General features: G+C 43.6%; 1 protein-coding gene across 5 annotated transcripts in view; it reads right to left on the bottom strand.

The window, feature by feature from the left end:
* Positions 1 to 10,428: 10,428 nt before the first annotated feature.
* The window catches only part of CYYR1 (cysteine and tyrosine rich 1), a 59,946-nt gene continuing 50,800 nt past the window's right edge, over positions 10,429 to 19,574 (bottom strand). For all 5 annotated transcript variants that reach the window (XM_042788733.1, XM_042788735.1, XM_042788734.1 and 2 more), the window contains 2 exons: positions 14,405 to 14,562; positions 10,429 to 11,377 (listed from right to left, as the gene is read on the bottom strand). In XM_042788733.1, coding sequence (XP_042644667.1) covers positions 11,244 to 11,377; positions 14,405 to 14,562 — 292 coding nt within the window. In that variant the 3' untranslated portion in view covers positions 10,429 to 11,243. The remainder of the gene's footprint in view (positions 11,378 to 14,404; positions 14,563 to 19,574) is intronic.

Raw genomic sequence — 19,574 nt, 5'->3', positions numbered from 1 at the left:
GAAAGTTGCTATCAATATTAAAACAAACAACCTTGACTTTTATATCCACTTGATTTTGCACTTAGATAACTAGGACTGGTTATTAGCTTAGCCTGTGTTAAAACATCTTTTTTCTCCTTCCTTTTTTTCAGCAACCTTTATTTAAGCCTGGAGATTTCCTGGACTGAAATATGAACGCCCGCACAATAAATCTGAATTTTCTGGAAAGCTCTGCAAAGATGCAGTAAATATCTTTCAAAGATAAAATTAATTTACCACAAGGAGCAGGCAATAGGCAGCATTTGAGCTGAAGACCTCTCTGCCCGTTCCCAGACCCATCAGGCCTGTGGGGTGTGCAGGCAGCCACGTGGCAGGCGGCAGCCTTCCCGCCTGTGACTCTTGCATGGTGGTTTCAACAGGTCTGCTCAAAATCTGCCAAAAAAACCTCTCTGGGCGGATAAGGAAGACACAGGAAAAACCCTTGGAAACTTGGAGACAAGGTCATCTTAGTCCAAGCAGGCTACAAACCCAGAGTAGGTGGAAAGCTTTCCTGTGTCACAATGATTTCCTTACTTTTGCCTCCAGATCTTTAAAGTTTATTCAACATTCAACAACTGTGGAAAGCAAAGGGGGAAAAAATCCCCTTCTTTTCCCAAAACCACAGGCCAGCTGCTCATTTCAGGGTAAACAAGCCAAAATAAAAACTGTCCTATCCAGCCGGTATTTACCCTTATCAAGCTATTTAGCTTTTTACCAACTTACCAGTAACAACACGAGTAACAGCAGCAGCAAAGAGGCGGGGGCAAGGGGCGCACAGCCGCGGTCGCGGCGCGCCGTGCAGCCCCTCCAGAGCCTCGCGTTCCTCCCCGGTGCGGGTCCGACTGCTGTGCCCTCTCTGCTGCCCTCCCAGGTGTACAGCGTGTGAAATCCACACCCCACGTTGCCACGCAGACCTCACCTGAAGTCTTGCCAGAACATTTCAATGAACGACGCTAGCAAGACACTTTAACTGTCGACTTTGTATTCAATATTTCTGTGGGCAAAACCGAGTATTTTGTCATGACCGGTTACATTTCTAAGTTCAAGTCTTCACTCAGACCCTAGCTAGATGTTGAGCAATTTTCTTCATGAATTACAGACGAGCAAGTCATACATAAAGGAAACCATTAAAAACACTCAAACTATTTTGTGATTGCATTGTCCCTAATAAATAGAGACTATGAAAAGGTATTATGTTCAGTATCAATTATTCATATTTCCAACAAGGAACTGACACATCCTCAAGTTATGACTTCCATCCACACTGGATATAAAATACCATTTTCACTATGATTGGAATGGCTGTTGCTGGCTGTCAATTAAAATATATATCATTTACCAGGCAAGAGAAGCTGACACCACCAGGAAGAAATAACACTTGACAGCCACTTGGGAAATATATAGGCAAGAGGAGACTGAAAATTGCTGAAGATCTTTATCTACAGCTTTTTACTTTTAAATACTGACCTCCAAGATGTGAAGAACAGAAAGATTTATCGGCACTTGAAAATTTCCCTTACCTCCTGTTGTTCTGTTTCCTTTTCATAACCAGGATAAATGAAAAATTTCTAAATTATATATTACATTATACATATTTTAAGGAAGCAGCACCAAAGTCACTCCCGCTGCCCAAGCATGAGAAATTCCCCTCAGCAGAAATCCTTGGCTGTCATTTTCCAACCCTTGTACCCAGGGTGGACTGGAGCTAATTACCTAAAGTGAGGAAGTCTTCAGGTGAAGCCCAGGGAAGATTTATCACTTTGTTTATTTAGCTCTTAGATCCGCTGGAATTGGCCTTTCATAGCAATATATCATTCATACAGGAAGGAGGATTTTTTTTTCAGAAGCTGGGAAGTCAAGTAAAATATTCTCAACTTTCGAGTAGGTACCCAGACATGGACAGTTTACACAAAGTAACTATACTGTCTCAAAACTTAACAGTCTAGAGATTGCAGAATAGGCGGATAATTGCCTAACAGTTTCCAAGGCTGGATGCAGATGCTCAGAGCTGTGTCCCTTCCCTCCGTCTGCTCTGTCACCAGGCTCTGCAGGAGGGCAAGGGTAGGCAGAGCTACTGCCAGAGGTCAGTCTCAACTCCTCTTTCTTACTCCTGGGGCATGGAAGAAGCAAATGGCAGAGACTTAATTGTCCTTTTCAATTGCAAAGGTTGAAAATACCAGCTCATCAATTGATATAAAATGAGTAAGTGTATTTCTGGATGTAGATCCCTCTTTGCTTAATCCAACTTCATCATGAGCACAGGCCTTATGTGAGGGTCATGGTGAACAGGGCACCAGGAAACCAGACACTTTGCTCTGCCTAGACCACAATTATTCTTCTGTTGCAGACAGAACTGATCATTGTTGTCATATTTCATTTATGAAAACTCATCAGGTACCTTGACGATCATGATCAAAGTAAGTCTACTATCCATGGGTGGCGAAGTGGTTTAAAACTTCAGTGAATCTTGAGCTCCAACTAGTGGGGTGCTTTGTTTTCCCTCGCTTCCCATAAGCCAAGATCTAAGCTCTGAATCAGTCCTTTTTATTATTCTTATTCATGTCAGAAGGATCACTGTCCATACTTACCACTGAGTAGATCAGGCTTAAAAAGGAACTTCTCTGCACTCAGCAGCTAAATATATATATATCTATATAAATATATAATATTATATATATATATAAAATATACATTGGGCTCCTGATCTTTTTTTTAATTAATATGACCGGTGTGGAAGAGATAGGAACATTGGGATGCTACTTTCCTGGCATTAAAGATAAGCATCAGTAAACCTACATGCTTATGTTGCAACTTTTCCCAGGCTTCTTGACTATCAGGTCAATCTTACCTTTCCACAGGACTCCGATCCTTCAGACATATGGCATCCCCTCTCTGCACTACACCACTAGTCACAGCTTGTCCTCCATTTCACTCACAGAAGCTGACCAGAAATTATAATCAGCAATAAGCACCAGCAACCAAATGTGGATTTCAATGATAGATTTTTCAATGACAGTAAGTATTGGCTCTCGCCAAGCTGACTTACTGCCATGTCCTCCCTTGGTTTCACCACCCTGCTGTGCCGCAAACCAAGCCCAGCAGCACCAGGGAGCAGCTGCTGGTACACTGGGGCGTGGGGACTCATGACTGGGGAGAGGGAGCCCTCACTAGCAGGGAAGGCTCACTGAGCTGCCCTAGTCTGATCGTATCACATAGTGAGAGCTGGTGGAAACTGTGTTTTACTTTACCGGTTGCTCAGATGTGCCAGGGACCATTTATACCTCACTATAGTCTCTTGCAGATTATGAAGATGGATGTACAGTGATAGCATAGCTGTGGCAGACCTCTTAAACACAGGTTCACAGTTTGTCACTAAGAAGCCCAAATCCATCAGCCAGCTGGGATGGTTTATCTCCAAGTTCATCCATTGTCCTGGTTTCGGCTGGGATAAAGTTAATTTTAGTTCTTAACAGCTAGAATGATGCTGTACTTTGTATCCAGCATGGGGTTTGGTATGAGAAGAATGCTGACAACACACTGGTGTTTTCAGTTGTCACTAAGAGATCAAGGACTCTTGACTCCCCATGTCCTGCCCGTGCGCAGGTGCACAAGGAGCTGGGAGGGAGCACGGCCAGAGCACCGGACCCAAACTGGCCAATGAAATATTCCATATCATGAAACATTGTGCTCAGTATATAGAGGAGGACCAGCCAGGAGTTCTCTTTCTCACTTCTGGGATTACAGTTGTGGGATCTTGGTATTTTGGGTTTGCTAGCCAGGAACAGGCTGGGTATCAGTCAGCAGGTGGTAAGCAATTGCATTGTGCATTACCGATTTATATTTTCTATTATTGTTATTTATTTTAATTTTATTAAAAATATTAAACTTTTTATCTCAACCTATAAGGCTCCTTTTACCCCTCCAATTACATCCCCCATCTTCTGGGTGAGGGAGGGTGAGTGAGTGGCTGCATGGTGTTTGGCTGCTGGCTGAGTTCAAACCATGATGATTACTATGTGTACACGTTCCCAATCCTGAATCAGATGGCTGATCCCCCACCTTGCACCTCAGAGGAAGAGCACCACCACACGAGGAACAGCAATGCAGCACCTATGTGTTTATTTTCATTCCTAAATCTCAAGGATTTACCTGATGAGGTCTCAGCTGATGCACAGTAGTGGAGACTGCACTACCACAGCACTTCTTTGATGAATGCCCACAAGAATTCTGCCTTGTTTTTTAAACACAAACATGATGATGATGATAATTGACAAGGGCAGCCTCAATTGATTTCATAAATTCTTGTTATATGAGGTAGCAGGTGCAGAAGCAAGCTTGTCTCTTAGCTGTCAATAAATGGCAGGTACCTTGGTATCCCTTTATGCCTTGGCAAGTAATCAGCCACCCCAAGCCCATTACCACAACGAAGCAGCTCACTGCTATGATACTCAGCCTCAAACAAGGGCCAGTCACAAGTATACAGATTTATTCCATGTGTACGTTCTGCATATCCCTCCATACAATCTATCCAAGCTGTAGTTGTAGAGTTACTGTTCAAGTCTCAGGGTATAAGGAGAGAGTTTAGTCCCACTACATAGGTTCACTGGATTCCCAGCCACAGATTAACATTTTGTTTAATTAAGCACAGCCTGGTCACCAACAAGTTACTGCCTGTATAAGACCAAGGGACATATCTAAAAATTAAACCAGGAAGTGTATTATACTTCAACAAAAAGGGTAAAAACAACTTCCCAGCTGAGCAATTGTTCATAAAGGTCCAGATGCAAAGCAGGTGGCTATAGGTACCAAAATCACAAAGCAGCCCCAGAGAACGTTTGGGCTTTGCAGTGGCACAGATGCCCATAACACACCCTCCCCTCCTGTTAAAGATGATCTACAGTGAAGGAGAACAGAAACATTCAGAAAAGAGGAGACAGGCCATCAACTTGATAGCTGTCAATATACAGGGAAAAAGACATCCCTCAGAGCTGAGCTAAACCATAAAGCAGATGTGGGCATGACTTATTTTTCCATTTCCCCTTCCTCTTTAAACTTAGTGACCACATCTGGGTTTTTGGAAACAGAGTGATGCTTCATCATAAGCAGAGCTTGGGCTGAGGATGATCTCAGGATTGCTGCTGAACAGCTGGCCTTCCTCCTCTGCAGAGGAGGCAATGTTTAAAACCTGGGTACAGATGACTTGCAGAGCCCAGCCTCCCCAGGCAGCTCCTACCATGGTGATGCTGGGGGGGCAGGGGAAGGGGTCTGCTTGGAAAATGTTTCCCTGTGATCAGCGCTCTTTGGAAAAACTCTTTGGCAAGCAGCAGTAAAGTAAGGACACAGCCCTGAGGGATCTTGAGGGAGCACGTAAAATAAGAGCAATGAGATAAGTCACCAGTAAATATGCTAGCATATAAAAAAGATGGGGCAATTTGGGTAAACTGGCAAAAGGTAGTACCTGTCTCCAGATTAGATCCTGTAATGGAGAACTTCCCGTCAATACAACATGGGATCTACTGAGAGAAATTTGGGGATTGCTTACTGGCCATGAAAGAATGGTTTTGCCCGTGTTCCCGGAAATGAACATATCATGGATGGGTTGCGAAGGTTATGGGCTAAGATGACCAGCTTGGCATTAATGCAAGAAAGGAGGACTGCCTTGAAGCCTCTCCCCCAGCAGGTTTCCTGCGAGTGAGCAGAGGGGTCAGGCGAAGTCTCAGGCCTGGGGAAAACCAGCATTACACAGTTCCCACTTCAGCCCCCCTCCTGAAGGCTTCAGCTGTTTAAAATCAGCTGCCTTTGCTGGAAGCAGTCCAGATCGCTTCCATGAAGGAACTGGCTCCATATGCCAGGCTGACAAAAAAACCCCTCACTTTCTTCAGAAACACCTAAGTCTTTGGCTTTCCTTTTGTTTCTGTTGGCTCTAGTCCATTCTTAGTCATCACTGTGATAGCAATGGCATTCAAAGCCTGCCCTTTCCTACTCTCCACAAAGGATGCAAAGTACTAATAGTGCACAGCATAACAAAATTAATTAACATTTTCCATTTCCAGTGCTGTGTAAATATTGACCACCTAATCTTCACAGCAAACCGGGCAGACAAACATTTCTGCTTCAGTTATTGCCTCCAGCACCTTGAGTTATGTGATCCTCGAGCTGGAGCTCTGTGGATGCTTCTCTGGGCTGTTCTCCCGACTGCACGGCAGCTCTTCAGCACGCTCCGTGCTCGCCGCTTTCGCTCTTCCTGCACTGACAGTCACCGCGACAGCACCAGTCAGCCGTCCTCTGAGGGTGATACAAAATCAAAAAGTCTTGACCATTTTGTTTTTTCCTCATCTCCCTCCCTTCTGTAAAGTGAGGGACTACAGCCTCTCCTTTCTGCAGCCCTCTGTTCATCTCTTTCAGCGGCAGGACTGAGTGGGAGGGGTGTTTTTACAATGGGTGCACAACAATCCCGGCTGGGACCGGGGCTGTTTTTCAGACCTCAGACATTGCTGCAACATAAAAACCACCATTAGGCTGTGTGTACCCACTGGAAAGTAATAATAGGGAGCACTTGATAAAAGGTCGAGGCTGTTATTTTCTCAAGGTGTTTTGTCCAAGCACTGACATTTTAGTGAAACTGAAGAAATATATTCAATTTCCCTTAATTCCTTTGTGCAATTTCTGCCTCAGGGTGTTACATAATATTACTGTGTGCTCTTAAATACCTGTTGAGTTTTATTTCAAGGTAACTAAAATAATTATTTTTCTAGTTACTAAAGCATTTGGAGAGCTTCCAGGACAAAAGTGAATACAGAAATGCTAAACATCTACTATTCTAATAGACAGACATCAGTGCTTTATGAACTATCCCATCACATCCAAAAAATATCACTGTGATTTCACAAAGGGTCTTGAGAACATTTGCTTGAAATTGAAAGACCCTATTTCTACTATACTAAGAACACTGTTAATATCTATCCAGGTGCTCTATGGAGCAATCTCATCTTTTCTTTGTGGCACTACTGAAAATCTGGTCTATACACTGGCAAAACTTCATCTTTCAAAGTTACCAACACTAAAGAAGCAAACCGCTACATTTTTCATTAATTAAAAAAGGTTTATAATAGCATTAACGATCCTTTCATTGGAGTGTGTCATTTAGGTAATGGCGGCTTAGCACATTAACTTCCTTTGGCTTTGCCTTGGCCTTTTAACTCCTCCAACTGATTATTACCTAATTTGTAAAGTCTCCCAAATGGGTCATTAGCTCTTAAATAGATTTCTCCTGCTGTTTGGTATATACCCTAGAAACAGTAGGCTGTCAGAGAGATAACTGGTTTCGAAGTAGCTCCTTCTGGGGAAAAAAAAAAAAAAAGTTAAAGAAATGCCAGATTAAATTAAGTTTGTGAAATGAATCATGGCTTGAAATATCCCCAATACATGATTAACTAAGACATCACACGGAATTTTTTTTTTCCACAAAAGAGGACTGGCATCAGAGCATATGCAAGCATATGTGCCTTTGTAAGCACCTGTAACTCCTGCTGCTTCCAGTCCGCAACAGCAATCGTGCAGCCAGGCAGCCATCTAATGTGCTAAACTAGGAAACCAAGGAGAAAGGCCCATGGGACCAGGTCCTGTACTCCTGACATGGTGACCTTGGCTCTCCGCCTCCCCAGCTCAGCCCAGAAATCGTGAACCAAAGGCAGAGCTACCTGAGGCCACAAGAAAATCAGCAGCATTTGGTCCAAGTACTGCCCAGGGCAACTCTACATTCACTGACCAGATTAGTGATAATATCCACTGCCAAACAAGAAAAGCAAACAATCACTTGGCGCTTCTTTGACATAGATTACATTTCGTATTTTTTTTCTGACTTTACAATATGATGTATGGCATGAGACTGAAATAAGTCAGTGTGACTAAGTAAAAACTCTTTGTACTAACCCACTCATCTGCAAGCTATTCATGTGAAACAGAATAAACGACTACTGGCCGGCAATATCTGCACTGCAGGAACCTTGAATACAGAGGTGTTGAACAAATTACATGTTTCCACAGAAAGAAAATAACACTTAAGGTATAACAACACTTAAACTTTTTCAACTAAGCTAATATAACTTCACTATTAGCAAATGCTTCCATTTGTTTATGCAGCAACTTATTTGTTCTATTCTTTTACTTTCAGACATCTTTCAGACTCCCTCCTCCTCTCTGGCTCTCTCAGATTTAGTATTTTCAATACAAACATCATGTCTTTCTGAAAATAGGCTACTCTGTACTAGTTTCACCTGTTTTGATGAAAGAGCAACACATTTATGTTTTATGCCCTTAGCAAGGACAAGAGATGTGATGCCCTTTGAGATTAAAATTATTGTCTGGTATGGCCCAATATATGTGGATTTGCAGAACGTTAACTGACACACTAAAATTAATATCCTCACTAGTGTTTTCATAGCAAACAATCAGCTCTCTATCACTGTGAAATTCTCAATTTCCTATTTCCATAATTTTCCCCTGGCATAAGTCATGTATCCATTATAGGTACTTCAGTTACTATGACCTGCATGCAGTATCATCAGAGGCAACATGCAATCGCAAAGTTGAAAAGCAGAGGACTCTGTGATCAAAGACTTTTTGTTATTTTCCAGAAATGCCTTTTTATTCAAGGAATCTGCTTCATAACTTGTTCTGACAAATGTCATGTCTGGAGAAATTCTTCCTCTAATGAAAGATTTATGATCTATAGGATAGTTTTCTTTCTCTGTATTTTTCAGGAGACTGGATTTATCAAATACAAACTACTCTTTGATTTGTGCATCTGCATGTTCAGCACAAAGAAATGAAATACAAGAATGGGAAAAATGACAATAGTCTTTATCTATAGGTAACTTTTTGGCACACAAGTATCATCTGGTGCAATCAACTGGAAAGTGCTGAGGTATTAGCATAGAATGATGTGGTAGGAACAGGACTTCCCACAGAGGAACTATTCTTATTCTGTTCTTCATGCTAGCCACCATGTTGGCAGGCACATCAATACCCCAGCAGACGGTTTTGATCACGGACTGCCAAAACACCATGTGCACGAGGTTACCCTTCATGGGAGGATTCCAACTGAGGAACATCTGCCTCCTGAGAGGTCAGAGTACCAGCTGAAATGTCACAGGACATAGCCCAAAGCAGAAGTAACTGTAAGGATAACCTAGTTCAGGACTTGTCACCTCTGAACAGCAAAGCAGAAATGAAAATATAACTCTCCTTCCTTGGAGAAGACTACAAGGAACCAGCAGCAACCGAAACCTGTGACACAGCTCAGTTTTCCTCTGACTAGGTTACAAATGCCTAGGTAGCTAATGGGCCTGTGACTCAAGGTTCAGCTTGGCCAAGGGCCACAACACAGATCTTCTAAATTTGCATTGGTGAGGACTGAGGCCATTTGAGCTTTCAAGTGGGGTTTCAAGAAGAGAAGCTTAGCCAGCCTGGAAAGGACAAATACAACTATGACATCTGAGCAAGAACAGTCAACAAGGTCTTGTTTACAAGAAGTCCTATGAATAACTTCTGTGCTCAAAGTTAAAAGGTTGTTTGAGTTCCTCCCTGAATAAGGACTGAACACCAAAAACATCAGACTTAGAGGGTGATGAGTTTGTCAGCTGACTTCACTGGGATATGGTACCACCTTTTGCAAGCTGCTTTTTTATTCATTAATACACTGATGCAGCACCTGGAAAGAAGATGAGGGCTATGCTGGAAAACATTTATATGCGTTCTGATCTCCAGGAATCAGCAGTAACCTGCAGTCTCTCCTTCTGAAATGGTCGCGATGCCATAGCTGTCCTCAATTCTAGGTGCCATATTTTTGTCACCTGCCGCTGTTCTGGCTGTAGCATTCTCAAATGGCCGAGCCACGCAAATCAAACTAGGGACATTCAGAACTTTTAAATCCCCAAAGAGAACCATTTTCTTTGTGGTTTGCATACAAAACTGAGAAAAATACTAGTCTTACCGCCGAAGGATGATGCTTTACGTAATGGGATGCTCTATTCTGAAGTCAAATAGCTGCTTCTGAATTGCAGTTAGCCCCATAAGTATATGTAACATTCTAAATCATAAAGGTCTGTACTTTACATAGTAGAGATTAAGTAATGCTGAACAATATGCATGACAAATGCAAGAAGTATTACTTGGAGACTTAGTTTTAAAATGCCCAAGACAACATTCAAAAGTAATCTGATGCTCACAATCTCTGTGCTCATCTCTTTGGTTAGGCTGAGTATCATTATTACTGGTAAATAATATGTATTTTATTTAAAAAAATAGTCTTTAAGCAATCCAGTTGAATACAAATCTATGATGTTTTAATATTTGGTTTGTATTTCTTCTCCCACTTGTGAGTATTCCCGATTTGTTATTTTTAAAAAAAAAAAATCAAAGTATCATTTGCTGATAAAAAAGGCATTGTAGCATATTTCCAGCGTATACAATATTTAAATCCAGGTAGAAGTAAATCAGCTATAAATTAGTGTATTTCACATATAAAAACGCATTTTATGTTTACATTTTAGGCCACAAACTATAGTCTCAAACTGTTTAAAAGTAGGCACTTAAAACAACCTGCACTTGGTCAAATATAATATCCATCATTTTTTGGTTGCTGAATAATTCCAACAGTACTTCTCTCTGTAATATGCTTATCAAACCATATGCACAGCTGATCATTGGGTATTATCAGTCTGAAGTAGAAACTGAAAATAACTTCACTCTTCCTTGTTCTTCCTTATTCACCTCGTTTCAAAGGTGAAACACATACTTGAAGACAAGAGTTGGAGTTGGAGTTTTTGCCCAGAATAAGCCACAGCAGCTGCCTCTTGTGCTTTTGAAATGGCTTGTTGAACCATTTGCACCACTTGCACGTTCTTACATGGGAAGACCCCTGCTCCCACATGTGGTAACGGGCTGCCGCTGAAGCTATGCATTGATGCTACGCACTACTCTTCAGGCACTAACTTACAGGAACTGTTTCTTTGGTCATGTGTTGTTTAATCATGAAACATGATGGTCCGGAGTGGACAGTATTTTTCTTCATCCTGAGCCATGGCAACCCTCCTAGGTTATTTCAACACCTGGCCACATGTGCTGATGCAGACCCCATCCTATTTGTCCCTGAGCCAATAATATTTGTCCCAATGGTGATGGCTGTTTCAACAGGCAGTTAGTATCCGTGTGAAGCCGTGTAATTATTTCCCTGAATATCCAGGGTATGGAGGGGGTGGGGGGTACTGTATCGAAGTCTGTGGGGTTGGAGTATAAGGTGGAGGTAGGTCAGCTGGGTACTCCATTTCATATTCGTAACTGTATGGTGGTGGAGCCACTGAAATGGGAGAAAAAAGAAGACAGCGTAAAAAATCTTTCTTTCAGATGCAGGCCCCAAAGCATTTTTTAGCTGACATTCTGACTTCCATACAACAGATGTAAATGGCAATGTGTTCACTTTTTTTTTTCAGACTGTCATCGCACAGCCACTTTATGTCAACGCAAGTCCTTGCTTATTGCCCTTTCCTCCACTGCTTAGCTGTGTGGCAACCAACACGTTGTGCTGGTAGCGGTGTTTGAGTGGCCATATCATAGCAGATGATACCAGGGTGATGTGGCAGAGCTAAACTTTTTCAGGGGAGGAAGAGTGGGTTTTTATCAGATCCATTCCCTTCCACCTTCTTCAGCAGCAACACAGATTTGTGTCATCTCAAAATGATGGGGTAGCTGGGGCTTCTGCTGATCTCCACAGACCTCTCCAACACCCCCTGGATCCCCAGGAGATGTGTGACATGTCATGCTATGCCAAACACAGCAGCATCACACCTCCCAGGGCAAATGCCAGCCATCTTTCCCGGATGTTCCCAGGCCTCTGGCCAAGGAAGAACAAAGCTTTCGCCTTGTTCACCCCAATGGAGACATCTGAGAGCCCAGCATTTGTAAACTGGGTCAGGCATTTAGGAAACAGCAATAAAACTCACAAACAGCTGAAAACATTTTCCCAATTACTTCTACTAACCTTAGAGAAGAAGGATTAATTCAGTGATCAAAAAGACAGTAAATTCTGCAGAATGATAGCATGGTAGAAACTGAAGGCTCCATATCAAGACCCCACTAAAGTAGTCTCTACAAATTTTAAGGTCCAGAGTCTGTTCATGTCTCTCTCTATGACTCCACAGATGCTTTCCTATCCCCTCCCTGGATATCTCAAGGAGACTGGCAGTGAAACAGCACTTTAATAGAGAGGAAACAGAAACCTAGGATGTTTGTGATGGGGGGAATAGACTCAAATCCCAGAGTGCCATGAAAAGCACTCCCCGCTCCCTGAAAACCTGGTTGTTGCTGTGGCTGAGGCCAAAGGAGGGGCATCCCCTCTCTTGCCACTGCTGTCCAAAACAGGTAATGGCAGGGCGGAGGGCTGGTCACAAACCCTGCAGCCAAAGTCAGGTCATTCATTACTCCAGAAGTGTTCATGGCAGTGGGTAACACAGGAATCATTTCAGAGCTTCTCCATCCTCCAAAAACGGCAGCTGCTGAGAGGAAGAACTGCTCAAACTAATGTTTGCACCAGGCACTGGGATCGTGCAGAGTCAAACTGCCTGGAGGTGGAGAGATAGGGCTGAGTCATTGCAGGAGCAGACTTGGGGAGGAAAAGGCTACAGCCCCAGAGTCTTCATTTCACTCGTTTTTACAGCTTGCAGTGACTGTTAGATTCTGAAGTAGCTCTTTAGCAATTCATGGTTGAGAATATTGCAGTTTTCTTTCATTACTCATCTTTCTATGCAAAACAATGTTGCAACAATAAGGATGATTATAGATGGTTTTAGTTTAACTGGAAAGTAAGTTTGTGAGGGAGAAAACAGAGACTGAGAGCAGTGAATGTGTAAAGGAACACATAATGAATGTTGCATAGCTTGCCTATAAGTATACATAATGCACCTGGGGTTTGCTGCAACCTTTGCGACAGAAGGGAATATAAAGGCAGGGGATCTCTAAGAGTGGGATGAAGAGACTTCATCCATGAAACACCATTGTCTTTTATTACAGTGAACTCGCAAGTTATCCCAAGGCAATCACTCCTGGATTTGTAATTAAACAATGTCACTGAAGCAGAGACATAGCTGGATTGCATAAACACAGTTATGCTGCTTCCAGGGTCAGCTCTGGTCTTCAACAGCGTGGCCACTTTCACATGGTGCAGAGTCCAGACCTTGCAAACCCCAGCTGGCTCGGAGCAGATCCACCTTTGGTGCTCCTGTGCCCCAATCCTCGACTGGCATGAGTGGACAAGTGTGGAGCAGGGAGCGTCTCTGCACAGAGCTACCTCAGGTACAGGCTGATGTACCAGCTCTCACTCCCTTTGGGCACAACTGCAACTGAAGTAGACCTATGAGAGGCCCCTGGGGTGCCCCAGAGCCTGTGACAGCTTTTTAGCTCAGTGCCAGATCCAGCTTAGGCTCTGTGCCTCCCCTGGTGCTGCCCTGCACCCAAAAAAACATTACACCAAAACAATGTTAACCCAGAAGATACACCTGCACTGAGCATGTCCAGCACTCGGCTACCTTTGACCAAGGCCCGAGGGGCATCTCTGCACCGTGCTCCAAGTTCCTGTCAGTTCAGGCATGGTGCTGGGCGGGTGCTGAGAGCCACCTTGGATCCAGCACCCCCCGCCAGACAGCAGTCCCCCCTGGCACACACAGCAGAGAACACCCTGAAAAGACGCCCGTGTGCCTTAGTAGAAGTCATCTGGGATCCTGCAGCATCCAGCAGGGCTTGTGAGCTCTGGTCCAGTACCAGCCAGCTCAGGCTGCATTAGACCCCACACGGCACCACTCAAAGCCTTTGCGTTATGATCCACAGACTTCATTGTCCAGGTTTCCCCCTCTCTGTGGTATGCCGGGCCCGCATTGTATCAGACAATGAAAGGGAGCTGACTGCATGTGAACGAGAGCAAATAGAAGAACCAGAACACAAAAGCAGAACGACTGATCCGTCGCCAGAGAGCCTCTGGCACAGGGAGAAGGTCTATCCTGCACAATGCAGCACTGCCCTGAGCGAGGTCTCAACATGCTGCTGTGGGCACCGCGAGCCATACAGCTGTGTGAACATGGTGCCTGGCCAGATCTCATTAGCCCACGGAGTAGCTGAATAACTTATCCCAGGCAGAGTGCTGCGCTGACGAGCGCTGCGCACGCTGAGCTGCCTCGCGCTTCTCAGCAGAGAGTCGTGCTGTTCCCCTCCGGTCTGAGAAGAGCCTCCTGCTGCATTCACATACCCCATTTACTGCGGAGCCACTAACTATCCAACGATACGCTCCTACCATGAACACAGGCACTCTTGCAAGGGTGTCATTTCGCTTCCTTACCTGGGTACGTGCTGATAGTGTTGATGTGCGTAGTTCGGATGACCCCTACTCGAGTCCCACGGTTGTTCTTCATGCACATGCAGATACAGATGGCAATCCCAGCAATCACTCCCATTATAAATACTATACCGAAAACAATTCCAGCTATCGCCGTGCCTCTGCGAGGGGAATGGAAACATGCAGTCAGTCTTAGCCAAATAATGTTTAGAAAACAAAAATTATTTTCTCAGGAGTGGCCCCCACTTGAGAAAAAAAAGTGCATATTGATTACTGAAAATGCTGCATTTTTTGATCCATCAGGGCATGTGAATAGAAGAAACTGAAGATCTCCAATGACAAACTCTCTCAAAGTCGCCTTTGCAATCGCGCCAGATCATTCTGCTGATTTACCGTATATTAAATCCTACCATTCCAGGGCCATCTGAACTTAACAACTTTTAAATATTACCAAGAATAACTTCTTCCCTTTCCTGACATCACACAAGACTTTTTCTTCCTAAAGGCATTGGTATTATTTTCTTTTGAAAAGAAAGAGTAAGTTATCCCCAGTAATACATTCCAGAAGCGTCCCAAAACGCCTGCATGCTCTACTTCCACAGGAACGGTTTTGTCATTGTTTTATCTTAGGTCAAAAAGTCCTTCTGCTGTGCCTCTGAGCCCACAGAAAGGAGAACCTCCTCTTCTTGAGGATGAGCAGCACGAAGCAAAGCGAATGCCCACTCTTTCACACATCTGCTGCTGCAGCCAGCACAAGCATTTGAGGCTTAAATGATTTCTTTTATAATGGTCTAGAGGAAAAAATTTAGAGCAGCCCCTTAAGTAATGAATCAGACTTTCCTTTAAATTATACAGAGAAAGGAAAGGAAGCCTTATTGCACTGAGACATGGGAGAAAAACCTTAGCGAGAGTGCCAAGAGGCACTGAAGAACTCCCAATAATACTGAGGGCAAAATCAGCCTTTCTGATGAACCCTAGTTCACTCAGGTTTGTTGTCAGGCACAGGCAGTGAAACATATGTTATATGAAAGATGGTATTTATAGCCTACCCCTTCATGAAAAAACCCAGTGACTTGCCAGAAATATTCTTATTCCGTGCATCTCTTCATCTTCCAGCAAAGATTTCAGATAGCAACCTTGCTGGCAACTTTTTTACTGGATATTTTAATCAATCCAAACTGATAGTTTGTCAACATGAATAGGCCCTGCTAGGTATTATTGCAATGTAGAGAATAAAACTGGCACTACAATACTACAAAGACAAATATTTAAAGGAGTCTAAATCATAGTTTGGCTTCCCCATACAAGTGTGAGAACACATAGCAGGCCTGATTTTCAAAATTCTGATAGCCTATTGGCTTCCAAAGGGTCAGCAAGAGTCAGGAGGGACTCAATATTTGAAAAATCAGACCTATTTAGGAACCTACATATGAATTTAAGAGCTTTTTTTGAGGCCCCAACTATTCAGGAATTTGCCAAGATCTGCAGTACAATTACTGAACTGTATAGCATAAGTAAACACAGACAAATTGCTGTCTCACTAAAATACACTGCCAGGGAGCTAAATTGCTCTCTGCTGTTATGTAGCCATGAATGAAGACTGTGCAGGAAGAGTAAAGCTGTTAATATTTTGCAGAATATATAAAGGCCTAATTTACAAACCCCTAACCCATGGCAGCAAGCACCTAGTCATAAAACCAGTAGCTCAAAACACTGATGTGATCAAGTGCTTTGGTATTAACCACCATGACTAACTGAGAAACACCTCCCCACCCCCTCCACATCCCCTATAGTTTGCATCTAATAAAAAGAAAGTCTAATGCTCTTGGAAGATATGACCAAAAGACCTCCAGTTTTTCCATCCTGCTTTCTCTGGGAACATTGTCACTACCTTGAGAGCAACTGCCATATGAGAAAACAGTTCAATTCAGGAGACGCTTTAAACACAATACTCTCTTCATTCCAGTAAGTTTTCTTACAATATCACAATTAGAATATTAGGCATAATGCACAGTACCCTTACTACAAACAACAGTGAATTGCTATTGCTTTAGCTACATCCACTTGGTGGATGAACCACTGTGCCCTTCGCTGGAGCACTGCATCACAAAATTGCAGGGAACTTGATTACGCTGAAATAATCCCTCTCCCACGTGGAAGAAGCAGAACCAGCCACTGCTGACCACTAGCCTCTGGCTTTGCATTGCCATTTCTTCTTTGTACACTGTCCACTGCTGCCCAACTCCTGCATCCCAGGTACGCTCTGCCTGTCTGATCTGCTCAAATTCCACAAACCACAACAGTTTCTTGCACTCCTAACCAGCTGCACTCGGAGGAAAACCCAGCCTCCATCCTGGAGGCTGACAGAAGTGAGTAATACACAGCACACGTTACCTTCCCAGTGCTAAATTAAAAGTTCTATATTAATAATGCCCATTTTAAACACAGTTTAAATAGTCTGTCCGAGCTGTTTCCAAAGGCAAATGTGTCCCATTTGTTCCAGAAGTGGCCAGCCAGATGCCATTTGGTCAGCTGCCCTGAATGATGGGTTGCACTCTTCATGTGCCAGTGCCTCCCAGACAGCCCAACCTCATACCCAAAGCCCACTCTCTCCATCTGCATGAACAGCAACTGCTCCAAAGCAATATTGCTCCACTAAATGACAATTCCATGATACTTTACATAAGAAGTAGAAGTATTCAGAAGGAAAAGAAAAAAGATGACAGAAGGTCTGATACCATCTTCAAAATGAGTTTCCACCTTTCCCGAGATATTAAGCGTGCCAGCGTGCTCTGGGTGACAGAGCTGAGATCTGAGGACGCTCGTGCAGTCCTACAGCTTTTCTTAGTGACCCGCTGGGAGTCTTGGCTGACTGACACCGTCTTGTCAAAGAAACAGTGGCAGGGCAAGACACTGCTGTAGAGAGCCCTTGTGTATCTGCCTGCAAAACTCCCAAGTTGGAAAAGGCCTCTCAGTCTAAACACAACTATATTGGAAAGCAAAAACCACATCTGCCAGGCTAGCAAACCCAGGTCAGTAAGCAAAATAAGGAGTGTCCACTACAGCATTCTTCTGCTGGTCCCCATCGTAGGTCCTGTTGGTACAGCCATGAACCAGAAACAAAAATGGTCACTAATGAAAATATTCACCAGCTTGACTTTGCTGACAAAACTAGTAAGTGCAAGTCTTGCTCACAGTTCTGAAATCAGCACAAAAAAGTGGTTTAAATAGCTAGACCCACCGCTGCTTGTGGATTCAGGTTTTCACACTGCAGTAGTAAATTTAGACCACCTATGGATGGTTACACAAAAAGAGCCTGAGATATGGAGCGAAAGATGTAGGTCACTTTTTAAATCTGGTCACAGCCTGAGTACCAGCAGAACAGAGCTTGCTGGTCTTGGTGGGCTTCAGATCAGACCCAGTGCCACGCACATGAAACCGTGCCAGGAATCAAGTGTCAGAATTGAAAAGGATCTGCTTAAGAGGACTTCAGGAGAGGTACTCACCCAAACATATGTAAGAGAATATATATAACGCTGTATCACTCCCTGATGGGGAGTCAAAGTGTAAACCCATCCTGATTCACAGACCTGCAGCCCCTGCCACTCACAGTGGCCCCCAGGAAAACTAGGAGCACTCTGCCTGTGAACATCAGGCTGCACCCTCTCAACACCAAATCCTGGCAGGACGATGGTCATGTAGTAGCTGTTCTGGGCACACAGCACAAAAATAAATGCTTGTTCTTTTTGTGGAAAGCCTATGGTATGACTAGAATGTATGAAGAAAAATACACATATATTTTTTATAAAATGGTGAAGTTTCTATTTGTGCTATTAGGGAATTTCTGAAAATAAATATCCTATAAATAAATGTCCTTTATATTATTTAAAAATGCCTGCTTTGACTCTCTTTCTCTCACCAATATGTTAGACTTCTGTATAGAGACACAGAGGGATACAGCAATTTTTCATGCTATCACCACCCTGAAGCTGTTCAAGGGAATGCCTAAGAGAAAAAGGACACTGTAAACGTAAAAGAAGACCTAGAAACCACACAGCAGAGTCACATAGCAACTAGGAAGTTTGAAATAAGAGGAAAACTTTGAAATGGAACAATTAATGAAGGAAAACATTATGCAAAGTCTTTCACAGAAGTAAAGCCAATGAAGAGAAAAAGACTGCTACAGAAAAACAATGCGCAGAAAAGTAAAGATGGAGAGGGGGATAAGTAATTTTGAAGCTGTGGAAATGTCAAGAGACATTGTCGAGGTCAAAATCAGATATTCAAAGAAGCAGCTTTCCACCTGCCTTTAGCAACACTGTGCTGGAAAGAACAGAAATCTCATTTACAGCTTAACATCTCTGGCCCAGTGGAACCCTGCGCAAAGGATCAGGCCATTTGCTGGGTGGCCCCAAGGCCTTGGCAATGCCGGAGCCGGGCAGGGCTCTTGCCACGCTTGCAGCCGGCGCGGCTGAGGTGCCTGGGGACAGAGAACCCGTCCCCCGGGGGAACCGGTAACTTGGGTGCGTTACAGCAGCAGCAAGAGCAGTCACCCGCGGTGGCTCCAGCCTGCGATGGCTAGGGCCGAGATGACTGGAGAAAAGGAGAGACTGAAGAGCATCCCTGCTCCTTCAAGCCTTAATGAGTGGGCATGTGCCTCTTAACCCTCTAGAAGGCTACTACTTTGGGAATTAGTCAAGCAAAGAGGATGTCAAACTTGCTCAAGATGAGTATCACCTGTGGTCATCTGCACTTTGGGGACATCGGATTTTGGAGGCCTAAGAATCTTATGGCTCAACAGATTATTGTTTCCTAAAGGAAGAATGATTACTGACTAGGCATCAATTTTAAATGCATTGCCAAAATCTGGGAGCCAAGTATACACAGCCTGCGCTGCTGTACGGCAGGGACTTTGCAGCCTGTTGGTCTCTGGTTTTCCTTCTTAAGTTCAGCCCTAACATCTCGTGTGGTATGGTGTGGAGCACTAAGCTTTGCCCAGGGGCCTGGTTTATTAGTACAAAACTACAAAGAAAAGTAAAAAAAAACTTTCAGTGAGCTTTTCCAGAAAGCCCAAAGACTGTAATGCAAAATGTTTTAATCCCACCATCACTGAGACAGTCCCTCCTGAGTCTCCCCTCTCTGCCTGTTTCCTACCCAGGGATCCCCAGAAAAG

The sequence above is a fragment of the Tyto alba genome, unplaced genomic scaffold, assembly GCF_018691265.1.
Source record: "Tyto alba isolate M040663 unplaced genomic scaffold, T.alba_DEE_v4.0 Super-Scaffold_14, whole genome shotgun sequence".
Lineage (NCBI taxonomy): Eukaryota > Metazoa > Chordata > Aves > Strigiformes > Tytonidae > Tyto > Tyto alba.
The sequence above is the reverse complement of the archived record's forward strand: the minus strand, read 5'-3'. Positions and strand labels throughout refer to the sequence as shown.